Below are 26,699 nucleotides of genomic sequence, written 5' to 3' on the forward strand. Positions count from 1 at the left end.
ATGCTTTCTTACGGTCCGTGCGTTAAGTGTTGTTTAACGCAGAATATATAGAGCTTGAATTTCTTCTTTGTTTAACTGGCAATCAAATCGAGCCATGTTAGAATTTCTAACAATTCAAGGACCATCACGCAGATGGTACTGCAGCAATGAAGTCCGTCATGAAACATGACCATCATACATATCATAATCTGATAAAGATTAAGGAAGAAATGTAGCTGCTAGGGTATAAACAAGCTTAAATAAGGCATTTTTTTGATAAGTCCAGAGCCATAACTCACCCAAATTTTCTGAGATTTTAAGTTGATACAGGCTGTTTATAACAGGATATACAAGTACTACATGTCTGTGTGCATACGAGATCCTCTTACTCTCATATCTCTGAGTGAGAAAATATCATAAAAGAAACCTGTGTATTTCTTTTGATTTCAATAACAATTTTCAATCTCAAGTCTGTTCACAGAAATTGACTTTGTGTAAATGTTCATTCACTAATTTCATTCTCAGTTTCAAACTAATCCACAACATTTCTTAAAATTTCACTGACCTCCACAAATCTCAATTCACCTTTAAAGTTTTCATATATAAACTTCATAAAAAGATCACTTGCATAGCACTTTATAAAATATACAAAAATAACAACAACAACAACAACAACAAATATAAATATCTCAAAACATTTTTGTTTTGGGTAAAAATAATGTACTTTCAAATTCTGATAAAAATTGTATTTTGTTAAAATAGCCTTTGGTATAAATGTATAAACATTATGAATGTTTACAAATTAATGCTGCAAAATATAAATACAACATTCTGAAAGGAGAAAAGTATACAGTAAACCTTGCTTATAAGGAACAGCTTGGGACCTCTAAAACTTGTTCCTTATAACCGAGGTTCCTTATATCCGTATAGCGAACTAATTCCTTGTAACCGAGGTTTGTATAACAAACACAACTTGTATAGCGAACACTATTTGACTGACGTTTGAAAAGGGCTCCGGGTCGACCATGAATCTTTATGTGAGAGATTTGTGAGTCTAGTACCGGTCCTTTCCTAGAGAGATGGTAAGGTAAACTGACTGCGTGTATATGACTTAAATAGTGTTGAAACACGACATTTAAACCTAAACTAAGCTAAAATGTACGTCGGTAAGAATGACGTGATTTGTGTTTATTTTTTGTCGGCTATTTCTATCTTCTTGTTTTAGGAGAGCACTACATTATGATTATAAGATATGTTGCAGCCCTTACCTTCCTCGGCAGCATGTTATTTGAAAAGGCATCAATACTAATATAAAATAAATGTTCAAATAATTAATACAAAAATGCTGAATTAGATTACCAATTAAAATTTAAAAGTAGGGTGTTTATGACATACAGTGCATTACGACTAGACATCGGCGCCATACATACGGACTAAAGTGTAAATTATACCTATAGTTTTGCTATTGTCCATTTTAGCAACTGCTATAATTTTTACAATTGAAAATTTGGTAAACTGGACTGTTTGCCATTGTTAATCACGCGTAATTAACACATTTATTTAGGATAATATGACATGACCATGTCCACGACTAATTTTCGTTCACTATTGTTAACATGAAATACCTAATACATGTAGCTCTCAGACATAATCTCGAGTAAATATAAGTAAATGATGATATTATTTATTTTCTTTTTATCATATCTGTGAAATAACAAACTAAAGATCATAGAAATGAAATAATATGTATTTATTCATGTGCATAAAAGCGCGTGAAAGTGCCGACGTTACTCTGACGTCATCAGCGATTCTCCTGTTTATTTCCAGTTTTCAATGATTTTTATTCTTTATGTCTGTTCGCTATAACCGAGGGTTTTTATATTGAATTTCGTACTTTGGGACTAGAAAAAGTGTTCCTTATAACCGAGTGTTCCTTATAACCGAGTTCCCTATAACCGAGGATTTTTACATTGAATAAAGAAGGAATTAGATCGGGGAATTATAAACTGTTCCTTATAACCGAGTGTTCCTTATATCCGAGTTCCTTATAAGTGAGGTTTACTGTACAAGATACTTTTGAAATGATGAATAAAATCGTCATGTTGTGTCATGTTAGGAACTAGGAGAAGTACAGAATATATAAATTTTACATGGTTTTAATCAGCTACTGTCTTTACCTAAACAATGTTATATGCCGTCATCTATTTTGTCTACAATATAAGCAAAACTGTGGATCAAATGTCATATATATATATATATGATACCAATACTGTCCGTAAGTACTGATCTGCCACTCATTAAATCTTTGCGAATATTTGCGGGCATTTTCATTATAGTACACGATACATGTATTTGTATCCTGAAAATATCTACACTAACAACAAGAGCTGTCCGTAAGAGAGCTAGTGCTCGACTATTCGAATCGTTGTCCCAGAAGCAGGAATATTACCCTATATGTTCTATAGATTTTCCATCCAGTTTTTGCATTAGTTTTGGAGATAGTAACATGCATGCAAAGCAGAAGTTTTAAATTCAAAAGCGGACATGATTTGGCCAAAATGCAAGTCAGAGTTATGGGACTTGATGCAATCAACTAGTTTTATAACCCTGAAGACATATGTGAAGTTTCAAATTTATATCTGCATTTGTTTGCAGATAGTAACTTGCACACAAAACTTTTACCAGAATTTTCTAAGTCCAAAAGGAGGCATAATTTGCCCAAATACATGTCAAAGTTATGAGACTTGACCCAGTGTGGTTGGTAATTTATCTAGAAAAAGAAAAAATAAGTTTCAAATCATATACCTTTAAGTAATAGCTATATGTACTTGCACGCAGAACTTTAACCAGGATTTTCTAAGGCCAAAAGGGGGCATAATTTGGCCAAATTGCACGTCAGAGTCATGGGACTTGATCCAGTGAGATTGGTAATTGACCTAGGAAAAGAAAAAATAAGTTTCAAAGCTATATGCCTTTAAATGATAGCAATATGTACTTGCATGCTAAACTTTAACCAGGATTTTCTATGTCCAAAAGGGGAAATAATTTGGCCAAAATGCATGTCAGAATTATGGGACTTAATGCAATCAACTAGTTTCATAACCCCGGAGACACATGTGAAGTTTCAATTCAATATTTGCATCAGTTTTGGAGACAGTAACTTGCATGTAAAACTTTCACTAGAATTTCCTAGTGTGGTTGGTAATTTATCTAGAAAAAGAAAAAATAAGTTTCAAATCATATACCTTTAAGTAATAGCTATATGTACTTGCACGCAGAACTTTAACCAGGATTTTCTAAGGCCAAAAGGGGGCATAATTTGGCCAAAATACATGTCAGAGTTATGGGACCTGACCCAGTGAGGTTGATAATTGACCTAGAAAAAGAAAAAAAAAGTTTCAAAGCTATATGCCTTTAAATGATAGCCATTTGTACTTGCACGCAAAACTTTAACCAGGATTTTCTAAGTCCAAAAGGGGGCACAATTTGGCCAAAATGCATGTCTGAGTTATTGGACTTAATGCAGTCAACTAGTTTCATAACCCCGGAGACACATGTGAAGTTTCAATTCAATATTTGCATCAGTTTTGGAGACAGTAACTTGCATGAAAAACTTTAACTAGAATTTCCTAAGTCCAAAAGGGGTATAATTTGGCCAAAATACATGTCAGAGTTATGGGACTTGACCCAGTGAGGTTGGTAATTGACCTAGAAAAAGAAAAAACAAGTGAATGAAGTATTGCCATGCAATACAAAGTCCCCTACTGGAAGGCGCCTAATTTTCTCTACTGCAGTATAACATAATGAACTGATATCTGTCAATGATGTATAAACAATATTGTACTATATATACAATATAATATAACAAAGCACTTGGATTAAAATTTGCATATATAAAAACGTACAGTTGTTTTCATTTTGGAATTTTTTTGGCCAATATACAAAAAGTTATCATAAAAGTTATTTATAGTAACAACAAAGTGAAATTAATCCTAAAAAAAAAAAAAAAAAAAAAAGAAAATTTATAAAATGTAAGTCCACAAGAAAATCTTTACTAGGTAGAGATAGATCAAAATACACCTAAATATTGGATGTAACATGCATGTTGTACCACAGAAAAGTGGTCTCAATTTTTCCCTACGGCCAGTAATAAAAATGTTACAATGTAATCTATTTATAGTAACAACAAAGGGACGTAATTCTAAAAAAGTGTGCCTCATGGTGGTGAACATTTGTGCCAAGTTACATCAAAATCTCTCCATGCATGAAGAAGAAATGCTCCGGACAAAGTCATTCTTGAATTTGACCTTTGACCTCTAAGTATGACCTTGACCTTAGACCTAGCGACCTGGTTCTGGCGCAAGACAATTTGTCTCATGGTGGTGAACACTTGTGCCAAGTTACATTAAAATCCTTCCATGCATAAAGAAGAAATGCTCCAGACAAAGTCATTCTTGAATTAGACCTTTGACCTCTAAGTATGACCTTGACCTTTGAGCAAGGGCTCCGGGATTTATGCATGACACGTTGTCTCATCATGGAGAACATCTGCGCCAAGTAATATTGAAATCCCTTAATGAATGACAGAGTTATATACCGGACACGAAACAGACCCTGTTCATGCCATGTTAACATTTGACTACTAAGTGTGACCTTGACCTTTGAGCTAGGGGTCTGAAAGTTGTGCATGACACATCGTCATATTATGACGTAAAATTTTACCAATTGATATTAAAATCCCTTCATGGGTGAGAGAGTTATGGACCGGACAGGAAAAAAGCCCTGTTGACCTTTAACCTCCAATTGTGACCTTGACCTTTGAGTTAGGGGTGCGGGTTTTGCGCATGACACGTCACCACATCATGGGGAACATTTGTGTCAAGTAATATTAAAATCCCTTCATGGATGAAAGAGTTATGGACCGAACACGAAACAGACCCTGTTCATGCCATGTTAACATTTGACTACTAAGTGTGACCTTGACCTTTGAGCCAGGGGTCTGAAAGTTGTGCATGACACATCGTCTTATTATGAGGTACAACTGTGCCAAGTGATATTAAAATCCCTTCATGGATGGGAGAGTTATGGACCGGACAGGAAAAAAGCCCTGTTGACCTTTGACCTCCAATTGTGACCTTGACCTTTAAGGTAGGGGTCCGGGTTTTGCACATGACACGTCGTCTCATCATGGGGAACATTTGTGCCAAGTAATAATAAAATCCCTTCATGGATAAAAGAGTTATGGACCGGACACGAAACTGCGGAAGGACGGAATGACGGAATGACGGAAAGACGGAATGACGGAATGACGGAAAAACGCATTCCTATAGTCCCCAAAACTGGTTTTCAACCAGTAGGGGACTAATAAGTTTCAAAGCTATATGCCTTTAAATGCATGCAAAACTTTAACCAAGGTGTGACGCCAACACAGACGCCAGGGTAAGTAGAATAGCTAGACTATTCTTTGAATAGTCGAGCTAAAAATAACTGGTATAGTTAACCATTAGCACAGTGGCACAGTGGTAAGCTCTCTGACTTCTACGCACCTTACCATGGGTTCAAAATCAGTTCAGACTATTTTTTTTTTATATTCAGTGTAATATAATAGAATCATTATTACTTTAATTTTTACAATATTTTATGAAACATCATTTTTCTTGTGTACTGATGTCTTGTGTCCTTGAATTGTACGTTGAATGAACGAACACTTGTTTGGTCCTGAAGATTTCAGCCACCATTTTGTAGATCAGTTTACTGACATGTACGTAGAAGAATGTTGAATAGTAGAGTATTTTTGTCAATAAATGAACAATTTATCAAGATAAGTGTGACAATTCTCCTGTCTGTTAAGTTTACAGATGAAATAAACTAGATGCCCACAGGCAACATGTCGAGCCCGCCAGCTGTCAAAAGAACTAGGAGTACATTGCACATGACATCCTGTCTCATTGAGGCAAACATTTATGCCAAATAAAAAATGATTGCAAATGTTACAATATAAGTTATCTATAGTAACAACAAAGGGAAGCAAATCTTAAAAAAAAATCTAAGTCCACACAAAAATCCTTACCAGTAGAGATATGTCAAAATACACCTCAAAATTGGATGTAACATGCATATTGTACTACAGAAAAGTGGTCTTGATTTTTCCCTACCACTGGTAATAAAAAAGTTACAATATAAGCTATTTAGAGTAATAACAAACGGAAGTAATTCTAGGTTCCTGCATATGACACTCCGTCTCATTTAGGTGAACAGTTGTGCCAAGTTACATCAAAATCCCTCCATGCATGAACAAGAGCGCCACCAAGCGGGGCAATATACGCCCGAAGGCTTACATCATAGGATGGGAGCAAAATTTTAAGAACTTGACTGTTGTAGCCCCAAAGGACTGGAACAACAAAAGGAAAACTTCAAACAAGAGGACCATGATGGTCCTGAATCGCTCACCTCTTCCCACATGACCCAGTTTTGAGTATGATGTCGTTTTTTCTATTATTTGACATAGTGACCTAGTTTTTGAGCTCATGTGACCGAGTTTTTAACTTGACCTAGATATTATCAAGATAAAAATTCTGACCAATTTTCATGAAGATCCATTGAAAAATATGGTCTCTAGAGAGGTCACAAGGTTTTTTTATTATTTGACCTATTGACCTAGTTTTCGAAGGTACGTGACCCTGTTTTGAACTTTACCTAGATATCATCAAGGTGAACATTCTCACTAATTTTCATGAAGATTCATAAAAAATATGGCCTCTAGAGAGGTCACAAAGTTTTTCTATTCTTATACCTACTGGCCTAGTTTTTGATCGCACGTGACCCAGTTTCGAAACTGAAATAGATATCATCAAGGTGAACATTCAGATCAATTTTCATGAAGATCCATTGAAAAATATGGCCTCTAGAGAGGTCAAAAGATTTTAATAATTTTAGACCTACTGACCTAGTTTTTGACCGCAGTTGACCCAGTTTTAAACCTGATATAGATATCATCAAGATGAACATTCAGACCAACTTTCATACAGATCCCATGAAAAGTATGGTCTCTAGAGAGGTCACAAGGTTTTTTTTATTATTTGACCTATTGACCTAGTTTTTGAAGGCACGTGACCCAGTTTCAAACTTGACCTAGATATCATCAAGGTGAACATTCTGACTAATTTTCATGAAGATCCATTCAAGGGTATGGCCTCTAGAGAGGTCACAAGGTTTTTCTATTTCAAGACCTACTGACCTAGTTTTTGCTCGCAGTTGACCCAGTTTCAAACTTGACCTATATATCATCAAGATAAACATTCAGACCAACTTTCATACAGATCCCATGAAAAATATGGCCTCTAGAGAGGTCACAACGTTTTTTCATTATTTGACCTACTGACCTACTTTTTGACGGCACGTGACCCATTTTCGAACCTGACCTAGATATCATCAAGATGAACACTCTGACCAATTTTTATGAAGATCCAATCAAAAGTATGGCCTCTAGATAGGTCACCAGGTTTTTCTATTTTTAGACCTACTGACCTAGTTTTTGACCGCACATGACCCTGTTTTGAACTTGACCTAGATATCATCAAGATGAACATTCAGACCAACTTTCATACAGATCCCATGAAAAATATGGCCTCTAGAGAGGTCACAAGGTTTTTCTACTATTTGACCTACTGACCTAGTTTTTGATGGCACGTGACCCACTTTCGAACTTGACCTAGATATCATCAAGGTGAACATTCTGACCAATTTTCATGAAGATCTCATGAAATATGTGGCCTCTAGAGAGGTCACAAGGTTTTTCTATTTTCAGACCTACTGACCTAGTTTTTGATCGCACATGACCCAGTTTCGAACTTGACCTTGATATCATCAAGATGAACATTCAGACCAACTTTCATACAGATCCCATGAAAAATATGGCCTTTAGAGAGGTCACAAGGTTTTTCTATTATTTGACCTACTGACCTAGTTTTTGATGGCACGTGACCCAGTTTCGAACTTGACCTAGATATCATCAAGGTGAACGTTCTGACCAATTTTCATGAAGATCATGTGAAATATATGGCCTCTAGAGAGGTCACAAGGTTTTTCTATTTTTAGACCTACTGACCTAGTTTTTGACCGCAAGTGACCCAGTTTCAAACTTGACCTACATATCATCAAAGTAAACATTCTGACCAATTTTCATGAAGATCTTTTGAAATATATGGCCTCTAGAGAGGTCACAAGGTTTTTCTATTTTTAGACCTACTGACCTAGTTTTTGATGGCACGTGACCCAGTTTCGAACTTGACCTAGATATCATCAAGGTGAACATTCTGACCAACTTTCATAAAGATCCCCACAAAAATGTGACCTCTAGAGTGGTCACAAGCAAAAGTTTACGGACTGACGGACGGACGACGGACGCTGCGTGATCACAAAAGCTCACCTTGTCACCATGTGACAGGTGAGCTAAAAACAAATCTAAGTCCACAAAAAAAATATTCAAAGTCTACAAAAAAAATCCTTATCAGGTACAGGTATGTAAAAATACACCTTAAAGTTGGAGGTACCATCCATGTTGTACCACAGAAAAGTGGTCTCGGTTTTTCCCTACGGCCAATAATAAAAAAGTTTCAAAATAAACTATTTATAGTAACATAAAAGGGAAGTAATTCAAAAAAAAATTATTGTAAGTACAAGAGTGCAAGAATGTCACAATATACGCCCGTCACAGCAAATTTCTTTACTCTAGCACCTGTATTTGCAAATGGAATTTTAATTTTGTGGTTGTTTAGTAATAACTAAGTGTTTTGTTTTTCTAAGTCCACAAAAAAAAAACTCCTTACCAGGTAGAGATACCTTAAAATACACCTAAAATTGGAAAGTAACATCTATGTTGTACCACAGAAAAGTGGTCTTGGTTTTTCCCTACGGTCAATTATAAAAAAGTTACAATATAAGTTATTTATAGTAACAACTAAGGGAAGTTAATCTTAAAAAAAAAAAAAAAAAAATCAAAAAAAAAAATTGTAAGTCCTCACAAAAATCTTTACCAGGTAGAGACTGGTCAAAATACACCTCAAAAATTGGATGTAGCATGCATGTTGTACTACAGAAAAGTGGTCTCGATTTTTCCCTACGACTAGTAATGAAAAAGTTACAATATAAGCTATTTATAGTAACAACAAAGGGAAGTAATTCGAAAGAAGGGAACTGCGCATGACACTTCGTCTCATGATGGTGTATAATTGTGTCAAGTTACATCAAAATCCCTCCATGCATGAAGAAGAAATGCTTCGGACAAAGTCATTCTTGTATCTGACCTTTGGCCTCTAAGTGTGACCTTGACCTTAGACCTAGGGACCTGGTTCTTGCGCATGACACTACGTCTCGTGGTGGTGAACATTTGTGCCAAGTTATATCAAAATCCCTCTATGCATGAAGAAGAAATGCTCCGACAAGGTTTTCATTCTTGTATCCTTTGACCTCTAAGTGTGACCTTGACCTTAGACCTAGAGACCTGGTTCTTGCGCATGACACTCCGCCTCATGGTGGTGAACATTTGTGCCAAGTTATATCAAAATCCCTCTATGCATGAAGAAGAAATGCTCCGGACAAAGTTTTCATTCTTGTATCCTTTGACCTCTAAGTGTGACCTTGACCTTAGACCTAGGGACCTGGTTCTTGCGCATGACACTCCTTCTCATGATGATGAACAATTGTGCCAACTTTCATCAAAATCCCTCTATGCATGAAGAAGATATGGTCCGGACAAAGTCATTCTTGAATTTGACCTTTGACCTCTAAGTGTGACCTTGACCTTAGACCTAGGGACCTGGTTCTTGCGCATGACACTCAGTCTCATGATGGTGAACAACTGTGCCAAGTTTCATCAAAATCCCTTCATGCATGTAGAAGATATGCTCCGGACAAGGTCTGTGGATGCCGCCCGCCCGCCAGGGGCGTTCCCATAATACGTCCCGTTTTTCAAACGGGCGTATAAAAATTATTGTAAATATAAAAAAGAGATCTGCCAAATAAAAACAAGAGCACTGCAATGCAGAGCAATATACACAAAGCAAAGTCATATATGACCTTTGACCCTTAAGTGTGACCTTGACCTTGAAGCGAGTCATCCGGAACATGCGCTCTGCACATCGTTACAATGTGGTGAACATTTCTGCCAAGTTTCTTTGAAATCCTTCCAGCAGTTCAAGAGTTACAGAGCGGACACGAAACAAACTGACATGACTTTTGACCCCTAAGTGTGACCTTGACCTTGAAGCAAGTCATCCGGAACATGCGCTCTACACATCGTCTTGGTGTGGTGAACATTTGTGTCAAGTTTCTTTGAAATCCTTCAACGGGTTCAAGAGTTACAGAGCGGACACGAAACAAAGTGATATGACCTTTGACTCCTAAGTGTGACCTTGACCTTGAAGTGAGACATCCAAAACATGCGCTCTGCACATCGTCTCAGTGTGGTGAACATTTGTGTAAAGTTTCCTTGAAATCCTTCAAGGGGTTCAAGAGTTACAGAGCGGACACGAAATTGCTAATGGACAGACGACAGACGGACGGACAGACGGACACCAGCGTCATAACATAATACGTCCCTTCGGGCGTATAAAGAGAAATGCTCCAGACAAAGTCATTCCTGTATCTGACCTTTGACCTCTAAGTGTGACCTTGACTTTAGACGTAGGGTCCTGGTTCTTGTTCATGACACTCCGTCACATGGTTGTGAACATTTGTGCCAAGTTACATTAAAATCCCTCCATGCACGAAGAAATGCTCCGGACAAAGTCACTATTGAATTTAACCTTTGACCTCCAAGTGTGACCATGACCTTTGAGATAGGGACCTGCGGTTTGCGCATGACACTCCGTCTCACTCAGGTTAACATTCACGCCAAATATAAACGAAACTGCTCCATGCATGTCAAAGTTATGGTCCGGACAAACAAATCCGGACAGACGCACGCACACATTGACGCACATACACCGAACAGCCATTTGGACAACTATGTCTTCGCTTTTGCAAACGGGCTTGACAAAAAAAATGACGTGGACAGAGGGAGGACTCGAACACATATCCCCTAAATTGCTAGCTGAAAGCTTTGTCCACACAGTTATATCAGTACATGCAAAATGATGATGTTAATTAATAAATGTATATTTGTTTGTTCAATAGTTATAGCGTTATCTAGATTCAAACACCGAAAATTAATCTATGGAAACATAAGGAATATTCATGAGTGCCAGGTCAAAAAATATGGACAATGCCTCAGGTTCAATTTGACAAATAAACTTAAGATGCAAAGTAACTTAAGTAGCACTACTGTATAAAACAATGTTTTGAAGGCAGGAAAATGTCCGAGATACTTCATGAAGCAGACCGTACCAACTTTACTTAGAATATTTACATCATATCCTATTCATTGCACTTTTGTAATTGAAACAAAATTACTATTTGGATACATGCTTGCGTAATAACAGCAAATTAGCAAAAGACAGTTAATACTTTGATTTGTATTGAATATACCTATATACATGTATTATAATTTTGCCCTCAATTATTGTTCTGACTACTCTAAACTAGAGCTATCACTAAAGGTGATGAATGTACCCCCCGCATGCACTGACACAGTACATTGCAATTTGACGCACACAAGATTGCATTATTATGTGGACTGTATGTATATAGACTGTATGTATACAGTATAGTAACAAAAAACAAAGTCCCATAACTATGCAGAATAATTACCTAAAAGAATGTAACATGCATCATGCACAACTAGGGTTGGTACTGATCACTTGTGTGAAGTTTCATTAAATTGTGTGTAAGGGTTTGGTAGATTAGGCATGCACAAGATTGCATATGCAGACTGTATGTACATAGTATGTTAACAAGAAACAAAGTCCCATAACTCTGCAATTTTTGTCGCTGAAAGAACCATTACATGCCCCATGCACAACTACTGTTGTTACTGATCACTTGTGTGAAGTTTCATTAAATTGTGTCAAGGGGATGAGGAGAGATGGTGCGCACAAGATTGTGTCTATGTATATAGTATAGTAACAAAAAAACAAAGTCCCATAACTCTGCAAATTTTTTTTCTGAAAGAACCTAACATGCCCCATGCACAACTACTGTTGGTACTGATCACTTGTGTGAAGTTTCATTAAATTGTGTCAAGGGGATGAGGAGAGATGGTGCGTACAAGATTGTGTCTATGTATATAGTATAGTAACAAAAAAACAAAGTCCCATAACTCTGCAAATTTTATTTCTAAAAGAACCTAACTTGCCCCATGCACAACTACTGTTGGTACTGATCACTTGTGTGAAGTTTCATTAAATTGTGTCAAGGGGATGAGGAGAGATGGTGTGCACAAGATTGTGTCTATGTATATAGTATAGTAACAAAAAAACAAAGTCCCATAACTCTGCAAATTTTTTTTCTAAAAGAACCTAACATGCCCCATGCACAACTACTGTTGGTACTGATCACTTGTGTGAAGTTTCATTAAATTCTGTCAAGGGGATAAGGAGAGATGGTGCGCACAAGATTGCGTCTACGGACAGACGGCCAGACAGACAGACAACCTGAAACCAGTATACCCCCCCTTACAACTTTGTTGTCGGGGGGTACAAAAAGTGTTTAAAATTACAATTGAAAAAATAATTCTAAATCATACACAAAATAGTTCAGTCATGTCTCTCCCACAGGCTCCTAAAATGTTATATAGAAAATAAAGTAAAATATTTAAACTTTTGGTCCCAAATACATGTAAATCTACATCAACCTAATTGACCAACACAATCAACAACACAAATATATAGGTGGAGTAGTGGATGAAAAAATAAAAATTCTTCAAATTGTTACAGTAATGATGTTCCAAACATTTTACTGACATATACAGTTAAACCAGATAGATCATTCCTTACTCTGGCTCATGCATTCACAGCTTTCATGATATTGCTAATCTGAATCACTTTATAATGCCAGACTAAAACATATATGAAAATAGCTATAAAATACCATATTCTTCTTTTCTTTTTTTTCAGTTACTTGTTTTCACTGCATAAAAAGTAATACATGTATAATAAAAGTTTGATGGTTAGCTTCTTCATTAGGCACTTTGTAACATGTTTTTGCCAAATCACATACAATCAAATCAGGACTATCGTAGCAAAATTTCATCTGGTAAAAATCTTTCTATATCCTTTATTTGATCAAGTAAAATTGTACAGATTGTCAATAATTTATTTCATAAAAATACTGGAATATCCCTATAAACTGGGGCTTAGAAAGTCATGAACAGCGTTTTGAACAATGTATGTACAAATATATATAAGAACATCTTAACAAATACATGTACTAATCACTCAGGAAAACAAGTCAGTTTAGCAGTTCAATATAAACATGTTTATTACTTATCAAGAAAATGTTAACATTTTATTTACTGACAGATCCTTGTAAGAATGATTGCTGTGTTCATTGGTATCAATTATACATAACAGATGTGTTTATATCTACCTGCTCAACTGTCTCATTTTCCTAAATTGTTAGTAAACCTGGAATTTAAAAGATGTTTTTCTTGAAAAACGAATGGCATATACTGACTTAGTAAAACAAATGTGAAAATTTTTTTGCTGTTTTATATCAACATTAAGTTACACATGTATTAATGACTATTTGTACATAACAATATTTAAAAGTAAACAGAATCAACTAGAGCTATCACTAAAGGTGATGAATGTACCCCCCGCATGCACTGACACAGTACATTGCAATTTGACGCACACAAGACTGCATAATTATGTGGACTGTACGTATATAGACTGTATGTATACAGTATAGTAACAAAAAACAAAGTCCCATGACTAGGCAGAATATTTATCTAAAAGAATGTAACATGCACAACTAGGGTTTGTACTGATCACTTGTGTGAAGTTTCATTAAATTGTGCGCAAGGGTTTGGTAGATTAGGCATGCACAAGATTGCATATGCAGACTGTATGTACATAGTATGTTAACAAGAAACAAAGTCCCATAACTCTGCAATTTTTGTCGCTGAAAGAACCTAACATGCCCCATGCACAACTACTGTTGTTACTGATTACTTGTGTGAAGTTTCATTAAATTGTGTCAAGGGGATGAGGAGAGATGGTGCGCACAAGATTGTGTCTATGTATATAGTATAGTAACAAAAAAACAAAGTCCCATAACTCTGCAAAATTTTTTTCTGAAAGAACCTAACATGCCCCATGCACAATTTCTGTTATTACTGATCACTTGTGTGAAGTTTCATTAAATTGTGTCAAGGGGATGAGGAGAGATGGTGCGCACAAGACTGTGTCTATGTATATAGTATAGTAACAAAAAAACAAAGTCCCATAACTCTGCAAATTTTTTTTTCTAAAAGAACCTAACATGCCCCATGCACAACTACTGTTGGTACTGATCACTTGTGTGAAGTTTCATTAAATTGTGTCAAGGGGATGAGGAGAGATGGTGCGCACAAGATTGTGTCTATGTATATAGTATAGTAACAAAAAAACAAAGTCCCATAACTCTGCAATTTTTTTTTCTAAAAGAACCTAACATGCCCCATGCACAACTACTGTTGGTACTAATCACAATTTCTGTTATTACTGATCACTTGTGTGAAGTTTCATTAAATTCTGTCAAGGGGATAAGGAGAGATGGTGCGCACAAGATTGCGTCTACGGACAGACGACCAGACAGACAGACAGACAGACAACCTGAAACCAGTATACCCCCCCTTACAACTTTGTTGTCGGGGGGTACAATAATTATTAATAAAATTCTACAAGATCAAAAGTAAAATTTAATGATAGTAGACACACCAAAACATCAATTTTCAGCAGTGACACAAATACTATAATACCAGGCATGCCGATTCCTCTCAGTTCCCATGCCTTAATACTGTGAACCTGCTCAATGTCCATAATGAGCCTGTAACACTCTCTAAGTTTCACAGCTTTAACAGGTATAACAAGTCTGCCAAATTACTTTGAAACTGGCCAGTAGATTCCAAGGAAAAGATTTTCCGTAGACCCATATAAAGCAAAATAAGATCCACCCCCTGGTAGCCATATCTTATTTTGACATATTACAATGGTAGTAGCAAGTCACCCAATGAACATGTCTGTGAAATTGGCCAGTGATTCAGGGAAGAAATGGCATTGGAAGATTTTCCTATTTTCAGCTCTGGCAGCCATTTTTCACAAATCAGAATAGTATGAAAGTCTTGGTAGGTGGTCATTGTGAAATTATTTCAATTTATTTATTTATTTATTTATTTGGGTTTTACGGCGCACCAACACAGTATAGGTTATATGGCGCCAAACAGGACTACAAATTTTGGTTTCACATCTCATTTACATCGAGTATGGAATCAAAAGGAATTATTTCAAAATCGGACAGTTTTTAAAGTTTCAACCATATACATATATGGAAAAGTGATCAGACCCTTTCAGGCTATGTTATTTAACAAAAAGAAGTAATCCGAACAATCTTGGTAGAGGGTTACCCAAGGATTAGTTGAGTGAAATTACTTTAGAATTTGGCAAAAAGTTTCCTATATTTGGAAAGTGACCACACTCTCTGGATGCCATTTTTATTATCAGAATAATTTGATTCATCTAAAATCATGGTAGCGGGTCACCCAAGACACACTTGTGTAAAATTATTTTGATATTGGTACAGCAGTTTAGGAGGAAATGTCGTTTAAAGATATTTCCTATTTTTAGCTCTTGCAGCATTGTTTTTTCACGACTTGGATAATCTGAACAATCTTTGTAAATGGTCACACATGGAACACTTGTGTAAATTACTTTCCTATAAAGTTTGGTTGAAACTGGCCTTGTAGTTCAGAAGATGTTGTTTGAAGCAATTATTGACAGGACAATGAACGGAATACAGACACCAGACATTGGGTGACGGGAAAAGTACTTGATATTTGTTCTGAAATCTTGTTCTACAAACAATACATGTATGTAATGAATTGGTTAATACCTTACCAAACAGTTTAGATGCACTGGAAAATGTTCAGAGCACAAAAATATTCAATTAATTCAGTTCATAGTCTTTTCCTTAGTGTTATTTCAAAATTTCGAAGACTATACTGAGTACCGAAAATCTCAAGCACTTGATCTAGTGGAGTAACAAAAGATACCTCTCTTTTCTCATTATTTCCAGTCAGTAGTCCTACAGCTGTAATTTCCCCAGTTTCATTGTTAACTGTAAATACTGGACCCCCAGAATCACCTTCTTTAGAGAAAGGAAACTCTGGATCATCCCAAGCAACTTCATATTGATTATGAAGTGTTACTAATGAAGGGTTTTTTTTATCCTTACTAAATGGATGGGGAAATTCAAAACAAGATTCCTTACTTTGTAGACGTCCCTTTGTTAGACCAGTAGAGTGTCCTAGTTTGAACACTACCATTCCCTTTTCAATATTCTTATGATTCCAAAATTGACACCTAAAATACAATGTATCAGGAAATCCAAACATTTTCCAGTGATAATATATGTATCCTGCTGGAATGTCTTTATTAAAAAACCTATACTGGTTACCAGTTTCAACTGCTATAATTTCTACCCCAGCAGATACATTATCTCCAATTTTGTAACACCCAGACCTGATCAAGCCAATTATTTCTTTACGGAAACAATAACATTCTAGATCACATCCTCGTCCTAACTTGCATAAAAATGTATGCTTTAGTTTTACCATTTTGTTTTCATTTTCTACTTTGCTTAATTCCTTATGTCTACTTTCATCTAACAAAACATGAGAACTTGTAAGCTGACAGTCTGGTCCATCACTATTTGCTAGTACCCATCCTAAACTCCCTACACAATTGTTCTTTCCGATGACCTGCTCCCCGCAGAAATCAGGATTTTTCGTACCATAGGTAATGCAGTTATGCCTTGCTGGTTTCTTTTTTTTAAACCGACTGATACCAAGCTTGTTCAAATATGCTTCCCATTTTACCTTATCGATTTTCATTTGTGACAACTGTGTAAATTTCTTAGAAAGTTCATTACTGTTTAAAGATGATGCATATTTAAGTAAGTTTTCTTGTAAAATGAACCTCCAGAATTTCTTCTTCTCCCTGAAAGTTTGTGGTAGATGGTCCTTTGTATCTTGGTCTTCAACTTCTTGCTTCAGTACATTTAACTCCATAAATGTGTTGTTTTTATTGTCTTCTTGTTCTCCATTCTGCTGATTTCTTTTTTCGGTTTCAGGTCCAGAGTCATAATGTGGCATTGAAAATGCAGCCCAAAAGGTGTTAAAATCAGGTAGAGCTTCATAAACTCTAGTTATCATTGTGAGTTCGACACATGGTTCTTCCTCTAAACAATGAGCTAAGCATAACCAGTGAACATCAGCAGATAAAAGATGCTCAATCCGAGTAATAAGGTCATTTAAAGTAACATCAAATTGTACTTCTAAGTTTTTCTTCTGTTTCTCTCTGGCATCTGCAAAGTGTATTTTAACTTTCTTCTCTGCCTCTTTTTCAACAATGCCAATCATCTTTCTATTATCATCAGTAGAAATTACCAGGGCCAGATTTCTCCAGTCACCACCGAGTATACTGTTTATTTCATGTAAATCTGTTATGTTTGGTATGGCTGACTTGTTATCCTGAGACAGAGGAAGATGATCGGTTCCTCTGGACACTACGTTTAGACCTGTTATCTGGAAAAATAATAAAAATTTCATTTTACTCTGACTTTTTTTAAAGTTTTGCTTCACCACACATCATATGAATATTTCTATCCAAGAAAGAATTATGCCTCTTTCTTTCTGTTCCGAGACCCTTAACTGGGATTTCATTAATAGATGCTATTTGCAAAAGATTTTGCTACATTTTAATACTTCAACATTTAACCTTAAAAATACCCAAGCAGATAAATTCAAAGAATTGTTTTCTCTGAACAATCATAGCTTTCACATGATGACAATAAGTTACATCCAGATAATTTCTCGTTGAACAAAAACTTGAGTTCATTCATACTTTCTGAAAAATAATTTTCATACAGGATATTACATGAGTGTCATTTCATATTGAATTTATTAAACAAGTTGAATAAAATAATAAAATGTGAGGCTCTGCTGAGCATTTTATCAATTTTATTCAACAAGTTTAATAAATTCTATGTGGAAAGTCACAAACGTAATATTCTTTTTATCACATGTTAGATTTTCCTGTCGAAACACCCAATATTCTACTTTCTTTTACTATATAAACAAGACAATTTGACCAACGTCTCCTATACTATAAACGATATCGACGTCAAAGCTTTATTTATCATTTTTAAGTAATGGCTTTATTACAATCCCGCGACGCGGAACATGTGATAATTAGAATTATTGAATATAAGGTACATAATCTGGCTTGTAAATGAAAAAAATACAGCAAGTGTTACTATTTCCTGCAAGAAAGTAATATCCAGCCCAGTGATTTTAGATAAATAAATTATATGCCAAAATTTTCAGCTAAGTAAATTTCAGTTATAATGTGAATAATACTATTTTCCTTTTACTCCTTTTCATCTGTCATATGGTTTTCCACAACATGCATAAAATTTTGAAACAGGAAAAAGCTGCAAGTACAAATTTTCAAAAGGCTTGGATCAATGAGAAGGCTCGGAATTAGGAGATAAGGCATCATTATTGATGAAACTAATTATACTTTTATAAGAGACACATATTCTTAAAGATATGAAGTCTAGTTTCCAAAAAAACAGTGTTTCTGACAATAATCACCATTATTTTCAATGGTCTGTTTCTCTGCTAATACAACTAGAGCACCGCACTGCCGAGCAATATACGCCCTAAGGTATGACCTTTGACCCCTAAGTGTGACCTTGACCTCAAAGCGAGCCATCTGAAACATGCGCTCTGCACATCGTCTCGATGTGGCAAACATTTGTGCCATGTTTCTTTGCAGATTAAGAGTTACAGAGCAGACACAAAACAGTCATATGACCTTTGACCCCTAAGTGTGACCTTGACCTTAAAGGGAGTCATCCAAAACATGGGCTCTACATGTCATCTCGATGTGGTGAACATTTGCGTAAAGTTTCTTTGAAATCCTTCAAGGGGTTCAAGAGTTACAGAGCGGACACAAAATTGCTAACGGACGGACTGACATCGGTGTCATAAGATATTACGCCCCCTTTGTAATAAGTAACATGTTGAAGGGCACTGTCAAACAAATAACGACTCTTGTACATTAAGAGTAAAAGACTGAAAAATAAAGTGTCTCTGTGTGACCTTTACCACTGAGCTTTGGCAATCGTTTTCTACACTGTCTTGCTCAGATTAGATTTGTGCAAATTATATTCGTCACCTAGAAGCAGACATTGCTTATGTTATGGCTGCCATTGCCACTCCACAATCTGGGAAAGACAATAAAACTGAACAAGTTTTGTATTTTTCACTTCAATCAGGCAGAAAAGAATAGTTCAGCAACATTTTAATTATCCCACATGAATTGATCAGGTATTAGATGAAAATATGGTGTAGGTTAAATATCCGTTAGTGTAAGAGTTATTGGTCTCCTGATGCTTTTATATTTATTTGCACAGAGGGAAATTTTGAAGTATAGACGAAAACTTGCTCACCTGACCAATAGTCTCTGGTGTAGGATTTGAAAGATCCAAAGAATGGCTGTTTCCATCATTTAACTGTGCACTTGGCATCTGTGAACAAATAAATCAAATGCTAAATTTTAATGGTTGTATTGGTCACATGCCATTCATCTTCAATATAGACATGGTAGACATTCCCATAATTTTTTCCGCATCTGGCATTAACCCCATGCCGGTCATGAATGACTTGCTCTAATGTAAAATGGACCTGTGAACCCTAATAATTCTGTTGGCAAATAAAGAGCAACCTAAAACTGTTTATAACTTTATACACTCCAAAATATGCTGGTAACAAGAGCTCGTCGAACACGAAATGCCCCCCTTGATGCATTTAGTAATTGCACAAGCAACAGAAATTATATGCTCACTGTAAACAAAAGTTCTACCATTCTGGTTTAATCTGACCTTGACATTTAACTTACTGACACTAGGCCAAAGCGTTCTTGAGTTATTGCCTGGAAACCATTTTACTGTTCCTGGTCACTGTGACCTTGACCTTTGACATACTGACCTCAAAATCAATAGGGGTCATCTGCTGGTCATTACCAACCTGCCTATCAACTTTCATGATCCTAGGCCCAAGTGTTCTTGAGTTATCATCCGGAAACCATTTTACTATTCAGGGTCACTGTGACCTTGACCTTTGACATACAGACCTCAAAATCAATAGGGGTCATCTGCTGGTCATTACCAACCTCCCTATCAATTTTCATGATCCTAGGCCCAAGTGTTCTTGAGTTATCATCCGGAAACCGTTTTACTGTTCAGGGTCACTGTGACCTTGACCTTTCATATACTGACCTCAAAATCAATAGGGGTCATCTGCTGGTCATGGCCAACCTAACTATCAATTTTCCTGACACTAGGCCAAAGCGTTCTTGAGTTATTGCCTAGAAACCATTTTACTGTTCCTGGTCACTGTGACCTTGACCTTTGACATACTGACCTCAAAATCAATAGGGGTCACCTGCTGGTCATGACCAACCTGCCTATCAACTTTCATGACCCTAGGCCTAAGCGTTCTTGAGTTATCATCCGGAAACTGTTTTACTGTTCAGGGTCACTGTGACCTTGACCTTTAACATACTGATCTCAAAATCAATAGGGGTCATCTGCTGGTCATTACCAACCTCCCTATCAATTTTCATGATCCTAGGCCCAAGTGTTCTTGAGTTATCATCCGGAAACCGTTTTACTGTTCAGGGTCACTGTGACCTTGACCTTTAACATACTGACCTCAAAATCAATAGGGGTCATCTGCTGGTCATTACCAACCTGCCTATCAACTTTCATGATCCTAGGCCCAAGTGTTCTTGAGTTATCATCCGGAAACCGTTTTACTGTTCAGGGTCACTGTGACCTTGACCTTTCACATACTGACCTCAAAATCAATAGGGGTCATCTACTGGTGGTGACCAACCTCCCTATCAACTTTCATGATCCTAGGCCCAAGCGTTCTTGAGTTATCATCCGGAAACGGATAGGTCTACATTCCGACCGACCGACCGACCGACAGACCGACAGACCGACATCTGCAAAACAATATACCCCTCCTTTTTCAAAGGGGGGCATAACTAGACATTCGTTTTTTTTGCACAAAAATATGTATTATTTGCCCCAAAACTATGTGTCACAGTTTCAATACTAGACACCTAAAACAATCTGTATGACCCTGTTTAAACAGACTAGAGTTGCTTACTTGACATTAGACCTCAATGTATCACTTGGATCTTAAAGACAGAACTGAAAGATGTGCTCTGCATACTGCCTCAATATGCTATTGAAGTCATTCAAAGATCCTTCAAGGGAGTAAAGACTATAATGTTCTAAGACAGAAACAAAACACTATTTGACCTCTTTTCCTGACCATATGACCTTGAAACAACATGGCTGAAAGTGATGTGCTGAGCACAGTATCATTATGTATTATCTTATTATTTGAAAACTTGCCGCATACCTTACATGCAAAACCTTCATTTGCCATGCAGCCTATTTACAACACGTTATATCAACATCATATTGTGGACTACACGGCATGACCTTGATCTTGGATTTACAGGAATGGATCTACTGCATGAAACGTAATCTCCTTATGGGTAATGTTTGTCCTGAGTATTATCAAAATCCCTTGGTGTACGTTGAGCATAGGACTGTTAAGCTTGAAAACACAGTTCTAAACAAGCAGAGTATGTTTTAAATAAAAAACTTTAAAAACTTTACACTTACATCTTAAATACAAGCAAATAACTTAACTTACAAACAAGTAAAGCATTAGAAATACTTAGAATATCTTACTTGTCCCTCAGCTATTGGTGCAGATTGTGGAAGACTGGACTGGTTTACATTTTCATCATCTGAGGCAGCACTTGGTGTCTGTAAACATGCAATTAAAATACATAAGTTATATACAAAAGATAAGCTTATTTACACTACAAAATTTCAAGGACTACTCTAGCCTGGAAAATTAGGGAGAAGTGCCTTTTCTTCCAGCTGAAACACAGAGAAGTTTAAAACAGGAGGGCCCTGAAGGCTTGTCTCGCTCAAATGACCTTGTTCTTACACACAGATAACCTAGTATTTAATGTGGCCTAGATTTTGTAGAGAGAAACCTTTTGACCATGTTTCATGTAAATCAGGTACATCATTATCCGAAGTTTTCAATGATTTGACCTAGTGACAGTTTCTGTAGGTACCTAACATTTGAACTAGATTTCTTACAGACAAACATTCTGACTCAAGATTGTGACGATCAAGTTGAAAAAGCTGCCTCTAAAGTGTTAACAAAGAGTTTTCTAAGATTTGACCTTATGACCTTTTTTCCCCGCCACATGACCCAGTTACAAATTTATCCTATATTTAATTTTTAAAACAGACAAACATTCCAACCAAATCTCATGAAGATCAGGTTGATGTGGCCTTTTGGGTGTTAACAAATGTCTTTCTATGATTTGACCCTGTTACCTAGTATTTGACCTTGATAATCCAGTTTCGAACCTAACCTAGATTTCATACAGACATAGATTCTGACAAAGTTTTATGAAGATCAAGTAGAAAATGTAGCCTCCAGATAGTTAACATGATTCTATGATTTGATCTAGTGAAGATCTCAGGTAACGAGCTTTGAACCTGACCTATATTTCACAAAGACAAACATTCTGACAAACTTTTATGAAGATTAAAAGGAAAATGTATTCTCTAGAGTGTTAAAAAGACTTTTCTATGATTTGTCCTAGTGATCTAGTTTTCGACCTTAGGTAAACCAATTTTAAAGTTAATCGAGATTTAATTGAGACAAACATTCTAACAAAGTTTTATAAAGATCAAGTCAAAAATTTTGTTTCTAGTGATAAAAAGTTTTTTTTCTATAATTTGACTTAATGACCTAGTTTTAAGATGTCAGATAACCCAGTTGTAAATTAACTAGTTTTAAGATGTCAGATAACCCAGTTGTAAATTTAAGTTTAATTACATAGAGACAAACATTCTGACAAAGTTTTATGACGATCAGGATGAAAATGTGGCTTATAGAGTGTAAACAAGGTTTTTCTATGGTTTAACCATGTGACCTAGTTAAAGATTTCTGGTAACCATGCTTTAAACTTGACCTTTACCTTGCTGAGACAAACATTCTGACATTTTAAATAAAATTCAAATAGAAAATGAGACCTCTACATTGTAAACAAGATTTTCCTATTGTTTGACCTAGTGACCTGGTTTTTGTCCTCAGGTTTTAAACTTAAGCTAAAACTCATAGAGACAAACATTCTGAAAAAGTTTTATGAAGAAAATTAAAAAATGTTGCCTGAAGAGTGTTAACAAAGTTTTCTATGATTTAGCCTGGTGACCTTGTTTTTTTGTATATCAGGTGATCCAACTTCAAACCTTTTCTATATTTCATAGTGACAAACATTCTGACAAAGATTTATGATAATCAAATAAACAAGAGCTGTCCATAAGACAGCCAAGCTCGACTATTCGAAATATTGTCCCAGAAGCAGGAAAATATTACCCAAAAAGGTTAAATATCAAAAGAGTTTTAAGTTCAAAAGAGGCAAAATTTGACCAAAATGCATATCAGTTATGGGACTTGCTGCTATCAACTAGTTTTATAACCCCGAAGGCACATGTGAAGTTTCAATTCAATACCTGCATTAGTTTTGAAGATAGAAACTTGCATGTAAAACTTTAACCAGAATTTTCAAAGTCCAAAAGGGGGCATAATTTGCCCAAAATACATGCCAGAGTTATGGGACTTGATCCAGTGAGGTTAGTAATTGATCTAGAAAAAGAAAATATAAGTTTCAAATCTATATGCCTTTTAGTAACAGCTGTATGTACTTGCACGCAAAACTTTAACCAGAATTTTCTAAGTCCAAAAGGGGATATAATTTGGCCAAAATGAAGGTCAGAGTTATGGGACTTGCTGCTATCAACTAGTTTTATAACCCCGAAAACACATGTGAAGTTTCAAATCAATATCTGCATTAGTTTTGGAGATAATAACTTGCATGTAAAACATTAACCAAAATTTTCTATGTCTAAAAGGGGGCATAATTTGCTCAAAAAACATGTCAGAGTTATGGGACTTGACCCAGTGAGGTTGGTAATTGATCTAGAAAAAGAAAAAATAACTTTCAAGTCTATATGCCTTTTAGAAATAGCTGTATGTACTTGCACACAAAACTTTAACCAGAATTTTCTAAGTCCAAAAGGGGGCATAATTTGGCCAAAATGAAGGTCAGAGTTATGGGACTTGCTGCTATCAACTAGATTTATAACCCCGAAGACACATGTGAAGTTTCAAATCAATATCTGCATTAGTTTTGGAGATAGTAACTTGCATGTAAAACTTTAACCAAAATTTTCTATGTCTAAAAGGGGGCATAATTTGCTCAAAAAACATGTCAGAGTTATGGGACTTGATCCAGTGAGGTTGGTAATTGATCTAGAAAAAGAAAAAATAAGTTTCAAGTCTATATGCCTTTTAGAAATAGCTATATGTACTTGCACACAAAACTTTAACCAGAATTTTCTAAGTCCAAAAGGGGGCATAATTTGGCCAAAATGAAGGTCAGAGTTATGGGACTTGCTGCTATCAACTAGATTTATAACCCCGAAGACACATGTGAAGTTTCAAATCAATATCTGCATTAGTTTTGGAGATAGTAACTTGCATGTAAAACTTTAACCAAAATTTTCTATGTCTAAAAGGGGGCATAATTTGCTCAAAATACATGTCAGAGTTATGGGTCTTGACCCAGTGAGGTTGGTAAATGATCTAGAAAAAGAAAAAATAAGTTTCAAATCTATAGGCCTTTTAGAAATAGCTGTATGTACTTGCACGCAAAACTTTAACCAGAATTTTCTAAGTCCAAAAGGGGGCATAATTTGGCCAAAATGAAAGTCAGAGTTATGGGACTTGCTGCTATCAACTAGTTTTATAACCCCGAAGACACATGTGAAGTTTCAAATCAATATCTGCATTAGTTTTGGAGATAGTGACTTGCATGTAAAACTTTAACCAAAATTTTCTAAGTCCAAAAGGGGGCATAATTTGCTCAAAATACATGTCAGAGTTATGGGACTTGACCCAGAGAGGTTGGTAATTGACCTAGAAAAAGAAAAAATAAGTTTCAAAGCTATATGCCTTTAATTGATGGCTGTATGTACTTGCATGCAAAAACTTAACCAAGGTGTGACGCCGACGCCGACGCCAGGGTGAGTAGAATAGCTAGACTATTCTTTGAATAGTCGAGCTAAAAAAATGGCCTCTTACGAGTGTAAACAAGGCTTTTCTATGATTTGACCTAGTGACCTAGTTTAAGAGGGAAGTAGATAGCAACAAGTATTTTGATATGACTGGAGCATATCTTGCGCTGTATATAAACACTGAAAATTAATTTCTAAATATCTGAAAAAAGGAATTTTCTTACCCAAAATTGTCAAGGCCACTCTATTTGATCATAGATCATATGTTACTTACCTGATTTCTTCAAGTAACTATTTGATACAGTGTAGTAGTTCCCAATATTCTTTAAATTGTCAATCTATAAATGTCTTACCAGGTCTTCAGGTCCTGAATCTTGGTTTTCTCTTCCATCTGACTGTTCTATAGGTATCTGTAAATGAATGAATGAAAAAAAAAATTCAAAGAATGATTACCATGTCTAAAATTTTCATTTTCATCTTTAATGTTATTTGGTCTTTGTCTACAGAGGGAAAATGTTAACAGTTTAATTTTTAGTTCAGCAAATCACTTACATGTACCCAATTCCTAGCTTCAGAATGTGTGAGCCCGAGGTTTGGTGTTCCTTCTCATTTGACTATTAAGTCAAGGTCAATAGGGGGCCAGGACTAACCACGGGGGTGTAAATGAGCTTTTGAACCATCCTACAAGGTTTCAAAGCAAAATATGTAACGGTTTTTGAAAACTTGTCATTTTTGTGAATTTTCAAAGGCATCAAAATATTCTAATTTCTTCAAGGTCAAGGTCACTAGGGGACCAGCACACACCATGGGAGTGTAAAATTAGTTTCTAAAACATCCTGCAAGGTTTAAAAGAAATATATGTAAAGGTTTTTGAGTAATTCCCAATTGTTGGTTGAAGCCGCCATCACCTCCGGAAATTGGATCGCTTAGTCTTGCTTCCACTAAAAGCATGGGCGGGGGAAAACACAAGTTCACAATTCTGTCTTTAACAGTATTTACATTTGCATTCCTTTTTTGTCACTATTAATCTTTTATAACTCACATTAGAAAATTCACTTACCTGACTCCCAGATGTTCCTGAAGATTCCAAGGTCTGGTTTTCCATTTCACTTAATTGTGCACTTGGTTATCTATGAAAACAAATAAAATACAGTTAAAAAGAATGACAGTTGGTATCTGCAATGCAAGTAATGTGTATTTACAAACAAGAGGTGTCTCATGACAGAAAGCTTCACTAAGTAATTGAAAATATTATCACACATTTCTGCACAACATGCGCAGCTACACCAAACCCTAATAGAAATACTCCCAATTGATGATGATCAATGACA

General features: G+C 35.9%; 1 protein-coding gene across 3 annotated transcripts in view; it reads right to left on the reverse strand.

Moving 5' to 3' along the window:
- Positions 1-14,433: 14,433 nt before the first annotated feature.
- Positions 14,434-26,699, reverse strand: part of LOC123556483 (uncharacterized) — a 32,215-nt gene continuing 19,949 nt past the window's right edge. For 2 of the 3 annotated variants that reach the window (XM_053542711.1, XM_053542712.1), the window contains 5 exons: positions 26,429-26,498; positions 25,722-25,778; positions 21,955-22,032; positions 19,633-19,710; positions 14,434-17,701 (listed from right to left, as the gene is read on the reverse strand). In XM_053542711.1, coding sequence (XP_053398686.1) covers positions 16,073-17,701; positions 19,633-19,710; positions 21,955-22,032; positions 25,722-25,778; positions 26,429-26,473 — 1,887 coding nt within the window. In that variant the 5' untranslated portion in view covers positions 26,474-26,498 and the 3' untranslated portion in view covers positions 14,434-16,072. Of the gene's footprint in view, positions 17,702-19,632; positions 19,711-21,954; positions 22,033-25,721; positions 25,779-25,920; positions 26,050-26,428; positions 26,499-26,699 lie in introns of all 3 variants that reach the window. The other variant, XM_053542713.1, reaches the window with a different exon arrangement.

Source organism: Mercenaria mercenaria, chromosome 5 (genome assembly GCF_021730395.1).
Source record: "Mercenaria mercenaria strain notata chromosome 5, MADL_Memer_1, whole genome shotgun sequence".
Lineage (NCBI taxonomy): Eukaryota > Metazoa > Mollusca > Bivalvia > Venerida > Veneridae > Mercenaria > Mercenaria mercenaria.